General features: G+C 35.1%; 2 protein-coding genes and 4 long non-coding RNA genes across 6 annotated transcripts in view; 2 read left to right on the top strand and 4 right to left on the bottom strand.

The window, feature by feature from the left end:
- The window catches only part of crb2b (crumbs cell polarity complex component 2b), a 64,679-nt gene extending 47,064 nt beyond the window's left edge, over nucleotides 1–17,615 (bottom strand). Inside the window, exon 1 of the mRNA XM_073868104.1 lies at nucleotides 17,481–17,615. Coding sequence (XP_073724205.1) covers nucleotides 17,481–17,502 — 22 coding nt within the window. The 5' untranslated portion in view covers nucleotides 17,503–17,615. The remainder of the gene's footprint in view (nucleotides 1–17,480) is intronic.
- On the bottom strand, nucleotides 1,194–5,628 carry LOC129449931 (uncharacterized). Its single transcript, XR_012369729.1, has 7 exons — nucleotides 5,267–5,628; nucleotides 5,036–5,107; nucleotides 4,833–4,918; nucleotides 4,437–4,593; nucleotides 3,328–3,390; nucleotides 2,410–2,478; nucleotides 1,194–1,577 (listed from the first exon to the last, which is right to left on the bottom strand). It is a non-coding gene; the product is annotated as an uncharacterized lncRNA (long non-coding RNA).
- Nucleotides 5,748–7,454, bottom strand: LOC129425410 (uncharacterized). Its single transcript, XR_008638136.2, has 3 exons — nucleotides 7,057–7,454; nucleotides 6,679–6,794; nucleotides 5,748–5,996 (listed from the first exon to the last, which is right to left on the bottom strand). It is a non-coding gene; the product is annotated as an uncharacterized lncRNA (long non-coding RNA).
- LOC129413870 (uncharacterized) lies at nucleotides 10,061–18,960 on the top strand. Its single transcript, XM_073868105.1, has 4 exons — nucleotides 10,061–10,589; nucleotides 17,509–18,059; nucleotides 18,154–18,282; nucleotides 18,386–18,960. The coding sequence occupies exons 1-4, from the start codon at nucleotides 10,580–10,582 to the stop codon at nucleotides 18,530–18,532; spliced, it is 837 nt and encodes a 278-aa protein (XP_073724206.1). The 5' UTR covers nucleotides 10,061–10,579; the 3' UTR covers nucleotides 18,533–18,960.
- Nucleotides 11,636–13,781, top strand: LOC129414643 (uncharacterized). The gene is made up of 4 exons (XR_012369727.1): nucleotides 11,636–12,209; nucleotides 12,750–12,843; nucleotides 12,941–13,072; nucleotides 13,161–13,781. It is a non-coding gene; the product is annotated as an uncharacterized lncRNA (long non-coding RNA).
- Nucleotides 13,258–15,145, bottom strand: LOC141363988 (uncharacterized). Its single transcript, XR_012369728.1, has 3 exons — nucleotides 14,619–15,145; nucleotides 13,877–14,013; nucleotides 13,258–13,557 (listed from the first exon to the last, which is right to left on the bottom strand). It is a non-coding gene; the product is annotated as an uncharacterized lncRNA (long non-coding RNA).
- Nucleotides 18,961–19,934: the final 974 nt, after the last annotated feature.

Genomic DNA, 19,934 nt, shown 5'->3' with positions numbered 1-19,934 from the left:
ATTAACAAACATTATACACAATGTTTGCTACATAATGTATGCTCTCTTGCATCTTTTGTAGCCTATTTATTTTTGTTTAAATGTTTTCTTTTGAGCTCAACTAAAAATTGTAAACAGGCCTATTTAGTTTATCCATTAGAGTACCATTCCCCTCCTTCCAAACCTGTCACTTTGAGAAACTGAATGCTTCAGCTATGTGTACAGTATAGGAAGCCTATGTATTGTTTCATGTTCCTTCTTTCTAAGCAGAAAGACAGGCCTGAGCAGTATGCAAACTATATCGTGAATGTATGTGGATCAGGTGTGTCAGTCCAGTCATAAAAATTCTGCCCACATAAAAGTACTAAAGTAATTTATAGTAAATACCCATACTATAGTAAAGTGTAGTATACAGTATATATTATTTAAAACTTTGTTAATGAATGCTACAGCATACTGTAGAGTAATAAAAACACTTTAAAAACAGATGTGTTAAAACAACACAATCAGTTTTATTATTGTAACACCACATTTTGTTACTTGTGTTGTCACTTTAATTTTAACACAAAATGTGAAATTACTTAATCATTCCAAAAAATTCCTTACAACTGAGCATAGCCAGTTTTTTAACTCATGATGTGTTTCTGGTCTTGATTTGTTTGTATTACTTTCAATTCATATATAAATATATATTTCTGTCATGATGGTTCATTCATAACATTAAATGTGGTAATAGAGATTTGCTTCAACTTTATCTGTACAATGGAGGAAAATCACTTTGATAAAGCAGATACACATAACATCATCATCGTTCATAGCAACCATTATATTTAAAGTTGTTTAAATTGTACTGTTCTGTTGTATATCAAAGTATCCACAAGTATCACTACTGCTCTGACATAAACCAACTTTTCGATATCCAATTTGCCAAATACCCCTCAGTGACAGCAAGACTGCGAAAAAGAAGTGAAAGTTATGTAAAGTATTTAATCATAACATGAAATCGAACTTTGACTCACTGTATTGAAAAGTATGGTGAGGTCCTTGCCAACACCCAACCATACCGAACCATTGATAAAAGATGAAACAATAGGCTACTTATCATTTACAACCTGTGGCCTAAATTCAGTACAATAGATATTAATTGGTCCCCACATGTCCCAGGTAAAGGGACCACACTTATGGTGCCAACAAATGACAACAATAAATAAAAATTAGAGTGAATGAAAAATCTGTTTTATTATAAGTGTTATCATTACAAAAAATTAGCATGAAAAAGATTAAATGGCACCTAATACATAAAAAAAATGTGTGTGTGTGTGTTTGTAGGGATTGGGTCATGAACAAAGTAAAAACAGCTCAAAGTTAAAACATAAAACATCTTGTGTAACTAGCATGTTTCCTATGATGCAGCGCTATAGGCTGTTTGCATTGTGTCTTGACACTGGCATTTAAGGCACATGTTTTTTTAAAACCACATGCAGTGTGTGACCATGATTGGCACACTGTGCACTGTGAGCATGAACGCCACTTCTTTGAAGCATTCTTCTTCCTGTCATCGAAAAGGACGCGGCAGACACAGCACAAATTGCCTCCATCTATCAAAACAAATATATTTAAGTCAAGCCAGTTAGTTGAATTAATACTCATGAGCATATTTTAAGTAACATTTCAAAGGCAGTTTATTCATTTGTAACTATTGCCAAATTAAAATGTGGGTATTGCTGACGCTCAATCATAAGATACAAGCAGGTCAACAAAGAAGAATTCCTGGAGCACATCTCAGAAAGCGGAAACAAGGAAAACTCTGGGTTTTCCATTTCAGAAATGTATGTAAATCAAACATGATTCAGAAGAATCATCAATTTAAAAAATCTCACCACCACTTTAACATAACTAACTGTAATGCCATAACTCATACAGTCGTAGGTTGGCCTGTTATAGCCATTCATAGGCTTGTACACGGGAACATCATCATTTTAAAAGCAATTGTTGGTGTGCTCACCTTCCATCTCTGTTTGTAATTTAAGACAATGTCCTGGACAACACCCTTTAAGATGTTTTTATACATTAGGTCCCAAATGTATGTACAGAACTCTGTTTATGTATTCTGCATGTTCTGCCTGGAAACTGCCCATTGAAAGACTTACAAAGTGAATCTAGTTTAATGCTGTTAGATCCTAAATGAAAAATTTGGAGGCGTATTTGTCACAATGTGTCACTGTGTAGTGGATTGTTTCACTTTTTAAATGTTTTGGTCTATGGTTCTGTTCCAATATCTGTTCTTGTTAAAGTATTGTAATCGGTTGAAACTACCTGTTTTTATACATGTTGCTGCCTCCAAACCAGGTCTACTTGGCCTGGTCTACTATAAGGAAGAGCTTATTACTCACAATGGGACATAAAAATCACCACAATTTGAAAAGATACCTTAATCTGCAGTCATCACGGTAGCTACAGTAGTGGCTGTTTTTGAGGAATTTTCTTCCAGCTTTGTACCTAAAGAACATAAAACATAATAACAACTTTCTTAATACAACATTTGAATCTAAATTACAAATTCATAATGCAATGTGTCAACATTTATACTGTCAATAGTTAATTAGAAAATTGTAGGTTAAATACAGATACAGTACCATTCATTGTTTGCATCTAAATATCAACAGCCAATTCAAAGTGTAAAATTATCAGAATACCAACCATATAGACCATTTTGCAAGATGTAAACAATACTGGTCCAGAAACACTTCCTGTTTCAGTTTATAACCGTTTTCTTTATTTCACACATAAAGAAAACATCTTAAAAATGTTTCTTTAACTTTTTCATTAAGTTTAATATGTCCTGTTGGTTGCATTTTATCCCAACGTTTATGTTGTGTTAAAAAACTGATACGGGAAGTGCTTCTGGACCAGTGTTGTTTACATCTTGCAAAATGGTCTATAAAAGATGTTAAATGTCACCTGAATAAATATTGTATATATAAATTGTAATTTTCAAACAAGTGAGCTTTTCTCTTTGTGTCCAATATCAATGGCAGACTTTTCAGAAGAGTAGTTTTAATTAAGCTTGAACTTAAACAATACCATTCAAAATGTATTACAATGAAAAGAAATACCATTTTCACACATGGCCTCTAAACTTTCTTGGCAACATCTGCTGTGTCTGTTGATTTGAAGATATTAAACTATCACACACAGATTTCATCTTTTGATTTGATTATTGTTTTGATAATGTGTACAGTGGTGAAATGTACAGTGTAATGACCACAATTACATATCTAGTAAACTATGCTTCTTAAGTTTAATGTTATATTTATTTATAGATCATATAAAAACAACTCAGCGTACCTTCTGCGTCCATCGCCTCTGACATTCCTTCTGCTTTGTCAGTGGAGTTGCATTGTGCTGCATCTAATTAATGTATAGGGGAAAAAAGAAACACTTAGAAGCATAACAAATAACTGGTCTTTCTGCATCACACAGCAGTATTAATGAAGAAATATAATTTTATAAATAAAATTCAACTGTTGCCAAGGGCCATCACAATCACTAGTCAAATTTAACTAAACAGCTATAGGATATTCTGGAGAGGGGCCTTTTTAGAAAATGTGTCCACTGAAATGAGGAAACTGCAACTAAGAAATAGTTTTACATACAGAATCTATAACCTGAATCTGTTTCAATTGAATTACATTTACTTTTTAAAGTGCCAATTCATAACAAATTTCCCTCACACAGCACTTTTCAAACAGAGTAGGTCTAGACCATACGGTACTCTTTATATTATTAGGCTACAAACTCTCAGAAAAAAGGTACATGAAGATACAAAAGTTGACATTGGGGCAGTACCTTTTCAAAAAGTACACTTTTGTACCTAAAAGGTATACATTGGTACCGCCAAGCTACATGCTGGTACCTCATAGGTACACCTAAATGGTACATTTTAGGACCTTTTTAAAAGGTAGTGTACCAGTGACAAAAAGGTACAACTTTTATACCTTTTTTTCTGAGAGTGCAATGGCAACTTCCTTTTAATATGCAGCAACCTCGAGCAGAACCATGGTTCAGAATGGGCAGCCATTTGCCTCGACTGGTTGGGGTGAGGAGACATGGAGAAATACAGTGGCCCACACTCTAAAAATGGCTGGGTTCAAAAATGTTGGGTAAATATTGGACAGAACACACTACTGGGTTAATATTGACCCAATGCTGGGTTGTTTTAACCCAACTGCTCCGTTATTATACCCCATGGTTGCATAACAACAATCCAGCATTTGTTCTTTTCAATATTTACTCATTATGGGTCAAAACTTAACCCACCCAGTGCTGCACTATACAAAGACTCACATGTAGGCCCGTATTATTGTTTAGTTAACTTATTTTTCCCACTTTGCATAGAGCCAAATTATCTGCCGAAAAACAGGTGGAGAAACACAACCACTGTTAATCTCACTTACTGATTTCAAAGGAAATCTCCTCAGCAGCTTGCAAAATGCCCTCCAACTGCTTCCTTCCATAATAGGATGGCTTTTTGAGAAGTTGGGCAGTCCTGCTGCAACTTTAACTGTCATGCCTTGATTTACCAGGGGAGCCTTCCAGTACCTCTGGCATCCTCTGAAAGACACGGGCAAGCACATGCATGTACATGTTACACATTGTAACACAGTCGGACAATTGTGACTCTCCCATCCTGTTAATAGCTAGGGTATCGGCTGTAAACAGTTATTTTGGTAATGTGTCATAATCGTATGGTTGATGGACACAAATAAGTTATTGACTTGATAATAATGCCATGGATACATCTAGGTATATTAGGTTATCAAAACTTAAAAAGTGTTTGAACATATGCTTACTATAATTTTGGTTAAACAGATCTTGCACTTTCTCAGCAGTACATTGATCTCAACTCTGGTTCTCAGTGTTGCGGCTGAGGAGCTGGCTACAGATGTAACAACAGACAACAATCAACTTTATAAAACTATTATGTATATTGGCACTATTACGGACCTGAGTCCATTTCTGTGGATATATGGATATTTTATATAACCAATATTACCTTTGAAATGCAGTGCAAAGTTCAATGTGTCTGTTGAGTCCAGGAAATCGCTCGTTTGGTCTTCTTTTTCAGCTGAAAAAAAATTGGAAATAAACATGTTAAAATAAAGTGATTGAAAGTAAGGACTTGGAAATCTATGAACAGATAAAAATATACATTTATTAAAGCAACTTAAGTGTAAATAAAAAATTAACCAAATGAAGAAGAAAACTGAAATATAATTTACTTTACCAGTGGAGGATTGAACATTTGTAGAATTTCTTCAGCCTCTCTTGTAGCTGCTCCAAATTCAGCATTGCCAGCTTTCATTTCAAGATGCTTTGAAATAGTTGCAGCTTCCTGACATAACTGGTCAAAACCTGAAGATGCCATATTGATGAAAAGAAAGAATGCAAAGAGAAATAGGCAAAACAAATTGAAAGAGGGAAAAACAGAGAGAGGGGGAGAGTGAGTGAGTGAGTGAGCGTGCGTGCGTGCATAGGAGAGTAGGGCTGTGCAAAATAATCGTCTGCGATTCTCGTGCGTGTTTCATCAGTAAAGCCGGTTCCGTGATTAGAAGTAAATCCCCATCAGCTGCTTTCAGATGGAGCGGCATTTACTACACAGACTCGTAGTTCACAGAGAAGCTAGGCAAAACCGGGTTTAAAATAGAGGAAAATCGACTCCGACGATTTGCCTAGCTTCTCTGTGAACTACGGGTCTGTGTAATAAATGCCGCTCCATCTGAAAGCAGCTGATGACGATTTACTTCCAATCACGGAACCGGATTATTTTGCACAGCCCTATAGAAGAGTGAGTGAGTTGGAGAGTGAGTGAGTCAGTAGGAGAGTGAGTTGGAGAGTGAGTGAGTGAGTGAGTGAGTGAGTAGGAGAGCTTTTGCAAGTGATGGCTCTTAAAAGAGCCGTTGGTTTAAATGTTACGGAGCGTGTAGATGGAGGAGTATGAGATGTATGTGAAGAAACTGCAAGACAAAAAATTGTGAATTACAAATTTTTGATATTTTAATTCTTTATTTGCTAAACATTGTATGAGTATAACTATTTACAACAAACCCCAAGATCCGCCCACTATCATAAGACTATATAATAAGATAAATGAATAAATAAAATGGCAATATAATAAAACTGACCAAAAAAGAAAGATCTGAATGTCTAAAGATTTCTGAATTGTACATCAAATGTATTAAAAGCATGTTGTTGGTGTTACTGTTTTTACTATGTATAAAAAGGCTGATCTACTGTGGTAAAAGCATAAGGTTTGCTGTTACTGTACTACAAAATACCACAGTAGAAGTAGACTAACTGCCGTAAAAACATGGTACGATTTGTGTACTATAAACACAAAATACCACAGTAGAAGTACTTTGGTAGTTAATTCCAAAAATATGAATATAACAAAACGATCTAGGATCTGTCACGTTATGTTAATGGTGACTAACATAACGTGACTAACTTTTAATCACGCGCTAATCAATCACTCAATGCTTGATTATGTGTTGTGTTGAACTTATTTGGAACAAAAAGAAAGAATGTAATATAGAGGACCAATACAATTCAGAGAACATTTAGAAGCCGATCTGGATCAAAAACAGAACATATAATGAATTTAATATCGAACAAACAGACACTTTATGGTATACTCACCGAGATGTGGCGACGTTTGTAAACAGATGATAAATATCGCGATGATGTGCGAACGAGATTTGGGTCACGGCAGGGGCGTAGCCACGAGTGTGCCGGAGCCACCCACAGTGGCAAACCTAAAATGAATGCAGAATATTTATTTATAGTTTCAATATATTTTTTTACTAAACTAGGGCTGTTGTTGTTTACTTAGAATATATATATATTTTTAAAATCAAGCCTTTCACGCGTAAGTTAAAAATATTTTATCTGACCCCTTGTGTCCATGGCGACGGGTCATGATTGTCACGTGACACACCGCAACAACAATAATGTATGCTATTAGTTTTATTTCGTTTTTCCTTTTTTTTAATTAAAAATATTAACTAACTTGCTTACCATGTCAACTATCTGATATTCCAATCCTTCGTTTAAAGATCTTTATAAATTATCTTGATCTATAACGAGATGAGTCCTGTCCACCGGATTTACAGCACCTGAATTCCCCAGCGTTTATCTTGCATGCTTGTGACACACGCGGATTTTCAGATGCACACCCAGAGGTATTTTTCTGGCTACGGGTGACGCTTCTTGAATGCGATGAACAAATCGTATGGTATAGTACGATTTAATCTATTCGTATTAATGCGCACGAAATCCCTGCAACACAGGGCTGTGTTAAATGCGATGAACTAATCGTACGATTTCGTACGAGCCAGCTCGTATGATTTCATACGATTTAGCCACTTGGTTAAATCGTTTGAATTATTACGAATTCGCCGTGAGATAGGGTTGAAAATACTTTTTGCCTCCTCACAGGTAAACTTTGCACCCTCTAGTGGTGAACAATAAACAATGCTCCTGAATAGGGTTTTTTTTTTTGTTATAGGCCTAATAAATGTACATTGCAATTATATTTGAGTTTTTGTTTATACTTTAAATTAAAACTTCTATATCATATTCATGCTTTTATTTTGTTTTTAATTGCTGGATGTGAGTTCACATTAGAAAAGATAAAGTTATATATGACCCAGGACCACAAAACAAGTCATAAGGGTACATTTTTGGAAAATTAGATTTATACATCATCTAAAAGCTGAATAAGCTTTCCATTAATGTATGGTTTGTTATGGTAAGACAATATTTGGCCGAGATATAACTTTTTTGCAAAAAAAATCTAAATATTGAGAAAATCAACTTTAAAGTTGTCCACAGAGTCCTTAACAACTGCATCCACTCACAAAAATAAAGTTTTGATTGATTTTTTATGATAGGAAATCTACAAAATATCTTAATGGGACATAATCTTCATATAAAAGCCTATGGACAAGATTAATATTATTACCACTAAAATAACAAAAACATACTGTAGACCAGGGGTCTGTGAGGTTAGGTGCCCGCCAAACAGGGGCGCCGTTTGGGGGGGTTCAGAGTATGCCAGGCATATGGGCCCATAAGTACGCTAGGGGGCCCCATCGTCATCACTTTTCCGTTTTTTTTATTGTACACGTTTAATTATTAACACTAGTAAAATGTAAAGTAAATTAATATAAAACTACAGTGAATGACTTTGTGTTGAGTAAAATTGAGACACTTAAAAAAACAGCGTGCAATCATGACCTAGTAGATGCAATTGCATATTTGGCGGTTCTGGTGGTTTTTAATTTGATTTTGCGGATATGGATATGGGTGAGTAGACAACATTTTTGTTTGGGTTCAGTTTGGCGGGTTTGCTATGCAAAGTTACCACAAATAGTCGACAGCCCTACAGTTTGGCATTTCAAGGTAAGATCTCACATGCCACTAAAAGCGTTCTGATCCGTAAACTGTATGTTTCATGAAAAATGAAAAATAATTGTGATAATACAAAAGGACAGCAAGAGCTTTATTTAAGGAAATATTAGCATAGCGACTGCTGACAACTATTGCATTTCTAAGACGGACAATAACTTAATAGGCGGAGTTAAAATATTACTTTCTAAATAAACATGAAATAGGAGAATAGTCTAAGCCATAATTGAGTTAAATTTTAAATGACTAAGAGCTGGTTTTAATGTGACAGCGCATCATTTTCAAAGTGAAAGTGATTCATTTTTATTCAGGGTTGCAACGGAGGTTTTGCCCAAAATTGTAAACTTGCAGCTATTATAAACGCTATATCAGATTGTTTTTAACATGCATCCTAATAGAGAATGTCCGTTTTATATTTATGTTTGAGTATTGTTGTGTTTAAATATTGTTGTAATGTTGTTAATGTCTTGTTTTAATTTAATTCGATTATTAAGACTTTAATTTTAAACGCCATATATTGGGCGTTGTAATGGATTGAAGGCTAATATGACGTTACAAATGGACTCGGTCATTAGACATCATTTCCGACTTTAAATTAAGTTTTGTTTGCTTCAAATGTTTGCTTCAAATGAATTTCGTTTAATATAGTTTGTCTCTTAATTTTAATCAATGTTTTGTTGATAAGTGTTGTGAATATTAAAGAAAAAGAACATAAAAAAGAGCACCATGCATTTCATTACGTAACAAATATTAACTACTGCAATATAGCCTACTACCAAATGCCAAAACATGCAGTATTATCTTTGTAATGATAGTTGTTGGATGTGCAAAATCATATTAGCCTTCAGTGCACAGAAATAAATTTGCATGCTCATCAGCAGCACATTTGATTGCGGCATTTTTTTTTACTTCAAAAATCAACGTCATATTTAAAACTTTAGCCGATTGTGCTTTTTGCAATTTCTGTGTCACTGGCGAAGGGCGTGCGCGGGCGAAGCGCACACTCTTAAAGATCAACGTAATATTAATTTTAATTTTGCCGGCTACGCTTTTTGTCATGAGCGAAGGACGGAACACATACCACACACACAGAGAACAGCGACATAAAGAGAATATAAGGTTTTTGGTGTTTTTCTGATGAATACAGTCAGTTTGTAAGAATTTTTTTAAATGAACTATAAGATCATCAATATGAACTCTGAAGAATGAACTATTAGGCTAAACATAATTGTACACATTTCGCTTCTAAAACCGCACAGAAAACTCGACTGCCGCGACTTTCAAAGCACTTTCCATAGATTTCCATAGTTCAGAAATTCATCTCCATGCATTATTCTTTTTTTAGTGATCTATTTAAAATCACGTGAATGTTTTCTGCCTTACCAGATTAAAATGGTAGGCTATTCGTTTTTCAAATAAATCTTTTTATTTTGCTTCATGAATTTATTTTTAGTGCAAATGCGACCTGTAAAATTAAATAAACGCACTCAACTGAGTAATTTTATATAGCTACACATTATGGTATGAAAATCAAACAATCCTCTAAAGGAAGGGGCCCAAAATTCTGTCTTGCATACCCCCCTTGAAACTGTTCATTGCGCCCCTGCCGCCAAAGCACATTCTATTAATAGTCTCAATTATAATATTTATTACATATTTATTATATTAGCTCGGTCTACAAATGTTAACATTTTAAACAATATTAAAACATATCAAAGGGTAAAATAAAATCAACAAGTAAAACAAAAACGTTTTGAGTAGACTATATCAAAAAGTAGCCCTCCACACATTTGAGGTGCAAATATGTACCTTTAAGGTACTAAAATGCACTCAAAGGTGTACTTTTGAAAGAATACCATCACCCTAGTGACAGAGCTTTGTACCTTTCAGTCTATATGAGCAGGTGCACTCAGAAGAGCCCTCATAAACACAGACAGACACGGAGTCTTGGTCGTTGTTATTAAATTATTAAACAAACATGATACTGTTTAGAGAGAACTGACACAACCTGTAGCCATTTCACAAGGACACATGCACGTCTCATCCAAACATCACCACATTCCTGCTGGATATTTCGCATTGAATCCTGCTTCTCAATGACCACCTGATTTATAAGAGCAAAGCCCACCTGATGGACCCAGGTAACAGGAACAGCGTTTTTATTTTGTCTACAATTCTGTTTATTTTCTGACCTGTAACTTGTCAATGGCACCAGCAACTTTATCATTATGGGTTTAATTCTATAATGTATGGATAAACGTATAATCTTTAAATAAAATATTATCTGATAAATATATCAAAATGTAATACACTGTCAGGAAAAAATGGTCAAAAAATTTACACTAGCTGTAACCTTTCAAAAAAAATCATAATAGTTATCATAGGTACACATTGGTACTAAATAAAGCACATTAGCGCCTCAAATACATGTTGGTATCTCAAAGGCACATATTTGTACCAAATGTATACACATCTGTACCTAATGGTACATATTAGGACCTTTTTAAAGGGTACTGCCCCAGCTGGGGTACATTTTTGACAGTGAAGGGTGTACTTTTAAAGATAATTTGAATACCTATTAGGACAGGTTAATCTTTAAACGGATTTATAGCCATTTTTCTTTTTTATTAACACAAATATAACAAACATTTATTGAATTAATGAATTAATGGTCTATGAACAGTGTACAGTAAGTGAAGTCTTGTTTTAACACATCTTATCTGAGGACAGAATAGGAATACATATGAATGTTTGTATTTTTTATTAGTCAGTTTGCTGAGAAAACAAAATTCGATAAGACTTAGTCAATGTTTTTTTAAGAGCGAGCACATAAAATGATCTGATCTTAAATGAGGGATTATATATCAGGAGTAAATAATTCATTGTCGTGTTAAAGGTGACGGTTTCACTGCTAGCAGAGTTTCCTACAGGGCTGAGAGAGAGGTTTTAGATGTCCCTAAGGTGAAACATAACAAAAATGCATAAAAAAATTAGTCAAATAATTAATTTATAATACACAGCAGATCAATAGAAATGGAGACACGAAGGGCCCTATTTTAACGATCTAAGCGCATTGTCTAAAGCGCACAGCGCAATGTCTAAATGGGCATGTCCGAATCCACTTTTGCTAATTTAACGATGGAAAAATGTGCGCTGAGCGCATGGTCGAAAAGGGTTGGTCCTATTTTTTTAAAGAGCACCTATTATGAGATACACGTTTTTAAACATCCTTTTGTGTGTAAGTGTGTATTAGTACATGCTAACGATATTCAAAAAGTACATACCTCAAAGAAAACGATGACGCGAGTTATCGTCTCTAACGTTCGAGGACTACAAAAAACACTCGGATTGTAGGCAACAGTTTACTTCCTGGGATTGGTGACGTAGATAAGACCAACATTATCATAGTTCAGCCCTCTCTGCTTGGCTTGGGTACGCCCTCAAAGACGGGGGTGGAGAGCGCTGAGTCAGAAGAGAGCTAAAATGGCGGAGGTTGGGAGTCCCTGCTTTGACCCTGTTTGCAAACTCTTGTTTCATTGTTTAAGCGATTAAATCTCTCGAGTAGACGCTGTCTCTTTAGATGCAAGGGCAAAATAGCACTTTATGGACTAACACAGAGGACATCATGTTTAATACGGTTCCGGAAAAATCCAGTCAGAAGTTGTTCACGGAGTTTTCACAATAACTGCTTCTCATGAACCAAAGCTGCGCGACGTCTCCTCCTGAAAGTTGGATTACCGTGCACTTCTGGATCACAGGCTGTAAGTATTCATGTTTATTATTTGCCTTTACTGTAAGTTACGTTACCTGTAACCGGAGCTTAACATTATGTGCTTGTAGAGCTCAGATATATATCTATGTGTAGAGCTAAGCTTGCAAGCTAATTGTTTTGTGTTGTAATAATGTATTTCATTAACAACGTACCATATTTACACACGTGTGTGTTGAATTATGCAGACTATCGTTTTTATCGATGTTTATTTGGACGTGTTTACAAACTTGCTAAGCTGTTCCAGCTAAACTGTTACCGGTAAAGTTTGTTCTCATGATCAAACTCAAGAAACTCGAAGTACAGATGATTTGTTTAACGTGATATGTATTTTACTGTTGTTTTTACTTTAAGCTTTCTTAGATTTTGAAACGAAGTAAACACGTAATGTGTGTTGCTAATGTTGGGCCATGTAACATGTAATACATTAACGTTTTAATGAATAGTCTAACGATTTATAATTGTTGTACTCTATTGTTATAATATGTCTTTTTGACTGAATACATGTTTGTTTTATTTGTCTATATCCTAGATTCGCAGCTGGACACATCCTTCTACACTGTATGCAAACATGCAACATCATTACACACAGTACAAGGAGCCAGACTGGCATATGAGGAGCAAAGGTGTGTAACACATATGATGTATTTAGCTAGTGAAACCACTACCAGTCTTAAATGTATAACTGATGATGACAAAGTTTTTTTCTCTGCATAATCATAGGAACCCAGGCAGTAGCATCATTTCACAATGTTTCAATCACCATCATCAGTGGATGCCTTTGCCGTCCGTAGCCTGAGATTTCAGATTTGCAGCAAAAAATGTGACTTTCCCATTTATTGGAATGCTGTGCAGGTATTTAGGTATTTTAGTAACTGTGTTAAATAAAGTAAAGTAGTATTTACTTTTAGAATAAATGAATTGCATATTTATATTTTTACAGGTTGTACCTTGCAGCCATCCATTACAATGTCACCAAGCCATAACAAAAGCAGGAGAGGGAAAGTACAAGGCTATGTTCCCAAAACACACAAGTGACATACTGTAAGCAGTAATGTTTTATTTCAAATACATTCATAATTAAAAACTTAATGTATGAAGCAGGGAAATAAATTATCAAAACAAAAGATTTATTGACTGCAATATTTGTACAGTTATGTGGATGATGTGATCAGGCTTGTGTTTGATGAGGTATTTGAAGATAAGCTGAAGGAAACCCCGATTCCAATGGACCTGGCATCACAGTTTGAGAGACCTTCAAAGGAGGACGTGATTGCATGCCATCTTCAGTGCAGGGGTCGTCGGAAGCCAACATTCCGATCAGGAAGCTCCAAGCATATCTGGAGAACAACACACGACAGGATGATAACCCTAAAGTGTCGTCTTAGATAGCACCAGCTGACAAAGCTTTGATATGCCATTTATCTGAATAGATAGCTGTAAGAAGTGAATTGAACAATTTTTTGAAAGAAGAGCACAATATGGTTACTAAAGTATGTTTATTTGTATATTGTTTAACAGTTAAATATATATTTGTAATAAATAAACTTTTGACTGACTACTATATTTTCTTTAAAGTTACATCTTTTGTTCTTTTGGGTACTTTGTTACTATAATAATACTTTAGTGTTATTGGTTTAAAAATGTAATAAAACTTACTCTAGTCCTGCGCCTCAAAGGCTTATAGTCGGTACAATAAATGTTCTGTGTGTAGGGATTTAGACAATTTGTGCAAAACCTGGATGATGAATCACGCAGGTAAGAGGCCCTGGAACCTGTTGCATTCTCCTTAAAACCTAATAAGTAAAAACATAGCACAGTAAAATAGTATGTAAGCAGTATTTTATAATGAAGTTTACTATAGTAAAATAATGTAGAAATTACCAAGTGAAATCGTTTTATAATCATTTCAACAAATACTTTCTATGTGCTACATTTGGTGTTTCCATATAGTTTGCACAGTAATAGAGTATGTAAACAGTCTTTTATAATACATTTTACTATAGTAAAATAATGTAGAAATTACCAAGTGAAATCGTTTTATAATCATTTCAACAAATACTTTCTATGTGCTACATTTGGTGTTTCCATATAGTTTGCACAGTAATAGAGTATGTAAACAGTCTTTTATAATACATTTTACTATAGTAAAATAATGTAGAAATTACCAAGTGAAATCGTTTTATAATCATTTCAACAAATACTTTCTATGTGCTACATTTGGTGTTTCCATATAGTTTGCACAGTAATAGAGTATGTAAACAGTCTTTTATAATACATTTTACTATAGTAAAATAATGTAGAAATTACCAAGTGAAATCGTTTTATAATCATTTCAACAAATACTTTCTATGTGCTACATTTGGTGTTTCCATATAGTTATGTAGTACGTTATAATTACCTTTTGGATGTCTTTGCAACACATTTTCGTCTTCGTTTAGCATTCTGGCAGAGCTAAGGACACCTAAAAAAGTTAAATCCAATCGCATTCATTGACGGAGATCGTTTATATCGTAACGGCCTTCTGAACTCTCTGGATCGAGCTCGAAGTGGTAAGGCAGTACAGACACCATCGTTTATAGAGAAATATAACGCTTGTTTACGTTGCCTCTGAGGCTGTGACTCTCTCAGTCAGAACCGGTGTGTCAACCCACACGTAGTCAGGGGCGTAACCTTTCAAACACACGACGAACCCAGCTGACCAATAACAGTTGAGTAGTCATCTGACCAATCCGATTACACTAGACATTTTGGGAGGCGGAGACAGGAACTAAACCGAGCGTTTTTCAGACAGTGGGAAATCGGTGAGGTATGTAAGCAATTTATAAGACTCACAATGCATTAGTTCAAGTTTTAATAACATGTATGTACTATGGGATACTGCATTTACGTGCTAACGTGCCAATTTATTAGCATAATTGGTGCTCTTTAATGAGTAATGGGAGTAATTTGAGCGTAACGTGCAATAAACCAATGGCAGAGTCTCAGCTCTCATCCCCTTTAAAAGCCAGTTGCGCTGTCGCTATGTCTAATCTCTATTTAGATGACGGACTTTGTAAACTGAAAAACTAAGCGGAGGAAGAAGATCCCCAGTTTAAGATTAATGTTAAATAATTGTGTTGTTTTTCACTTGTATTGAAATTGTTATTTTTTCATTAAAACCTTTAAAACCCGTTTTCTTTTAGTCATGGAAGTAAAAAAGCAGGCTTTTAATTGCTTTAAATGTATGGCTATCCAATATCATCAAAAAATAATAAAGAAAAGGATTGTACTCTAAAAATACATTATTTGTTACAAACAGGAGATAAAGAATGTACAAACGGCTCTCCACACGTTTCAGCACTTGGACAGCGTCAGTTTTTTTTTAAGCATTACTTAAAAATGTTTCTTTTCTCACCATATCCACAGGTACAGAGTCGCCATATACAAGAAATCCGTGAGGTAGCATTTAAAAACATTTAAAATAAGTGCATTTGTTTAAAGCAAAGAATTTATTTACTTACCAGGCTGCAGGTGAAGCAGTCTTTATACCTTCTAACATTTCATAATTAGTCCTCATTTATGTCCAAGAGACTCAATAATAATCTTTTATATTCAATCCTTTAATCTTTCATATTTAAAAGTGCTGCTGCGCATTCATGTGTGTGATAAGCAAACCCACGTTGTCGCCACATTTATATGCGCATATTACTAACACGCTCTTTAAATAACAAAAAACATATTGTGCCATTGACTTTAGACTTTAGACCAGGTTTTTGTTGGTCAATGACGTAGTCTATTTTAGTTGCATCAAAATAGCAACGCGCCAACAATGCGCCTGAACACACCTCGTTTTCAGACCAAAACTCCCATGGGCGCAAAAGGGGGCGCAAATGCATTTGCTATTTAAACAACGCGGCGCTAAACGTGAAAACTATAATTGCGCAGGGTGGAAACCAGCAAAAGACATTTGCGCCGCGCATTGCGCTGCATTGCGCCGGGTGTAAGATAGAGCCCGAAGTCTGCCGATCCAATGCATAAAACTTAGATTGTAGAGCTCTGAAAAATGTTTTGATATCTGAAATCATTTGTTTGATTGCTTGATGAACAGTGAAAGTGATGATCGCACTGCAAAAAATTATTTTCAAGAAAAAAATTCGTAGTATTTTGTCTTGTTTTCAGTACAAATATCTAAAAATTCTTAAATTAAAATGCTTGTTCTTGATGAGCAAAACGACCCAAGAAAATAAGTCTAGTTTTTAGACCAAAAATATCAAATTTAAGCGATTTTGTGCATAAAACAAGCAAAAAAATCAGCAACTTTTTCTTGAATTTTTCTTGAATTTAGTGTTTAAGGCAAATGTTCAAGATTTTTTTGCTAACCCCATTGGCAGATTTTTTTCTTGTTTTATAAACAAAAATTACTTAAATTTGATATTTTGGGTCTAAAAACTAGAAACTTGGGATGATTTTGCTTATCAAGAAAAAGCATCTTAATTTAAGATTTTTTTGATATTTTTACTGAAAACAATACAGAAATACTAAGATTTTTTTTCTTGAAAATAATTTTTGCAGGGTACAGACTTGAATGCACTGCAAAAAATTACTTTCTTACTTAGTATTTTTGTCTTGTTTTCAGTAGAAATATCTAAAAATTCTTAAATCGAGATGGATTTTCTTGATGAGCAAATTACCTAAGAAAATAAGTCTAGTTTTAGACAAAACATATCAAATTTAAGCGAATTTGTGCTTAAAAGAAGCAAAAAATCTGACAATGGAATAAGAAATTTTTTGGTGAATTTATCTTGTATTAAGTAAATTCTTATTGTACACACTGCAAAAAATGATTTTCAAGAAAAAAAGTCTTAGTATTTTTGTCTTGTTTTCAGTAGAAATATCAAAAAATTCTTATATAAAGATGCTTTTTCTTGATGAGCAAAATGAACCACAGAAAATAAGTCTAGTTTTTAGACAAAAATATAAAATTTACGTGATTTTGTTCATAAAACAAGCAAAAATATCTGCCAATTGGGAAAAGCAAAAAATCTTGAACATTTTTCTTAAACACTAAATTTAAGAACAATTCAAGAAAAATTTGCTTACCCCATTGGCAGATTTTTTTTGCTTGTTTCATGCACAAAATCACTCAAATTTGATATTTTTGGTCCAAAAACTAGACATATTTTCTTGGGTCCTTTTGCTCATCAAGAAAAAGCATCTTAATTTTGCAGTGCAATACAAACAATGTCAAAGAAGTGTTTTAACACTAAACTAAATGACTCACTTTTAACCTTCTGTCTGTCCATCACCAGCAGTCACTCCACCAAACATTCCTGATGATCCGAGACACATCCAAAAAACATCCGATTCTTCTGGGCAAGGAAGGAGCACAATGTTACCCAGTGCTCCAGCAAATGACTCCGCAAGCATCCTGACCACCTTCCCATCCATTGACACGGACAGCATCCAGACCGGCCAACGGGTTACCGACGGCGACAGCATCCAAACATCTAATGCAGCCTATGACACTGACAGCAATCCAACAACTCATCTGGCATATGAGACGGACAGCAACCGGACTCTCAACCCAGCGTTTGACACAGACAGTGCCCATACTCTAGAGAGGATGGGAGTACTGGGCCCTCCTGGAGGTGAGGGTCCATCCACCAGCCTCCCACCTAATCCCTCAATGGATCCACCTCCATATAGTCCAGCGGACCCTAAAACAGCTTACCTCATGTACCCCTCACCGCCACCACATTACCCTAACCAGCCTGTCATCACCTGTCAGCCTGGAGCCATCCCACCAGCCATCTACCAGCCTTCCTTCCCTCCGCCATCCACCTATCCATCATACACTATAGTAAGAGTTTCATTTCACAAACGCTTTAAAACTTTTTTAAACTTTTAATTCGCTTTAAGTCATGAATCTGAACTTTTAAAACTTGATTTATTAGTATATGAACGGACCTCAGCCAGGAGACGAGCAGCCATCCTTACCCAAAGATTATCTGGTTGAGTCTGTGCTGGTCACCATCTTCTGCTGTTGGATGAGCGGTCTCGTAGCGGTCATATATTCTGCAGAAGTAAGAACCTGAAACATTATGCATGCACAGCAATATAAAAACAAATCTTTATCATGCAAACAGTAATGTTCTGACTTTAAAATGACCTCTGACCTCTCCGCAGACCCGTGCGGCTTTGGCTCGAGGTGACATCCGTGAAGCAGAGAAAACCTCTCAGAAGGCTCGGACGCTGGTCCTCTCCAGTTTAATAGCCGGCATAATCGTTATTGTCGGCTGGATTGTTTATGTATTAATAGTACTTTTAGCATAGAAATGTAACTAAATGTGTAATATCTGCTCTAGTTTATGCTTATTTCCAGCCAAAGACTTTTAGATTTCAAGGATTTGAAGATATTAAGGAATATAAACTCAGTCAAGTGTTTCAAAACCTCTATAACACATGTATTGACTTTTCTAAGTGTTAAAGGGATAGTTCACCCAGAGCTGAAATTTGTGTCATCATTTGCTCATCCTCGAGTTGTTTCAGAGCTGTATGGATTACTCTGTTCTGCTGAACACAAAGTAAGATGCTTTGTAACAAAGCAAATCTGGGGCACCATTGACTTCCATAACAGGACAAAATAATACTATGAAGGTGAATGGTGCCCCTGACTGTTTGGTCACCAACATTCTTCAAAATATCATCCTTTGTGTTCAGCAGACCAAAGACATTTATACAAGTCTGATACAACTTGAGGATGAGTAAATGATGACACAAATTTCAGTTTTGGGTGAACTATCCCTTAAAGGTGCAGTGTGTAAATTCTAGCGGCATCTAGTGGTGAGGTTGTGAATTACACCCAACGGCTCAGTCCACTGCTCACTCCTCGCTTTTGAAAAGCATTGAGAAGCTATGGTAGCCGCCACCGGAAAAACATGAAATTGACGGAGACAACTTAATAAAAAAGTTTGTCCATTAAGGGCTTCTGTAGAAACATGGCGGCACAAAATGGCGACTTCCATGTAAGGGGACCCTCTGTGTATGTAGATAGAAATGTCTCATTCTAAGATAATAAACACATAACGGTTCATTATAAAAAGGTCTTTATACACCCCTAATAATATAGTTTTGTATATTATTTTGCATTTCTGTCAAAAGATCCTTCTAAAAATTACACATTGCACCTTTAAATGAGAGACTTTTCTGTTGTTTTTAAACATTTTTACTTGTGCTTTTATTGTGTTTCTTTAGTGTGAGGCCATAAGAATAAGTTTAGTTGTTTTAAACTTACTGAAATGACTGATGTATCATCATATTCACGTTTATCCGTTGCTAGAATCTGAAGTTAAACCAGTGTTATCGTCAATAAACCTTCTACTTTTTGACTGTGATATATATTTATATCATCAACTATCATATTGTAGAACAGCAAAACATGAATTGGTTTAAGTTTACTATAGAGTTATTTTAGTCTGTACATGTTTAGATAAGTGACCCTGGACCACAAAACCAGTCATAAGACGCAATGAGTGTCTTTGTAGCAATAGTCAACAATACAATTATACATTTTAAAATTATCGATTTTTCTTTTATGACAAAATTCATTAGGATATTAAGTGAAATCATGTTACATGATGATATTTTTAAAAATTCTTACCGTAAATATATTAAAACTATTTTTGTGAGTGGATGCACTTGCTACACTACAAAAAATGACTTTCTTATTTAGTAT

This window comes from Misgurnus anguillicaudatus, chromosome 5, assembly GCF_027580225.2.
Source record: "Misgurnus anguillicaudatus chromosome 5, ASM2758022v2, whole genome shotgun sequence".
In the NCBI taxonomy this organism is placed as follows: Eukaryota; Metazoa; Chordata; class Actinopteri; order Cypriniformes; family Cobitidae; genus Misgurnus; species Misgurnus anguillicaudatus.
This window is presented reverse-complemented; position numbering and strand designations above follow the sequence as displayed.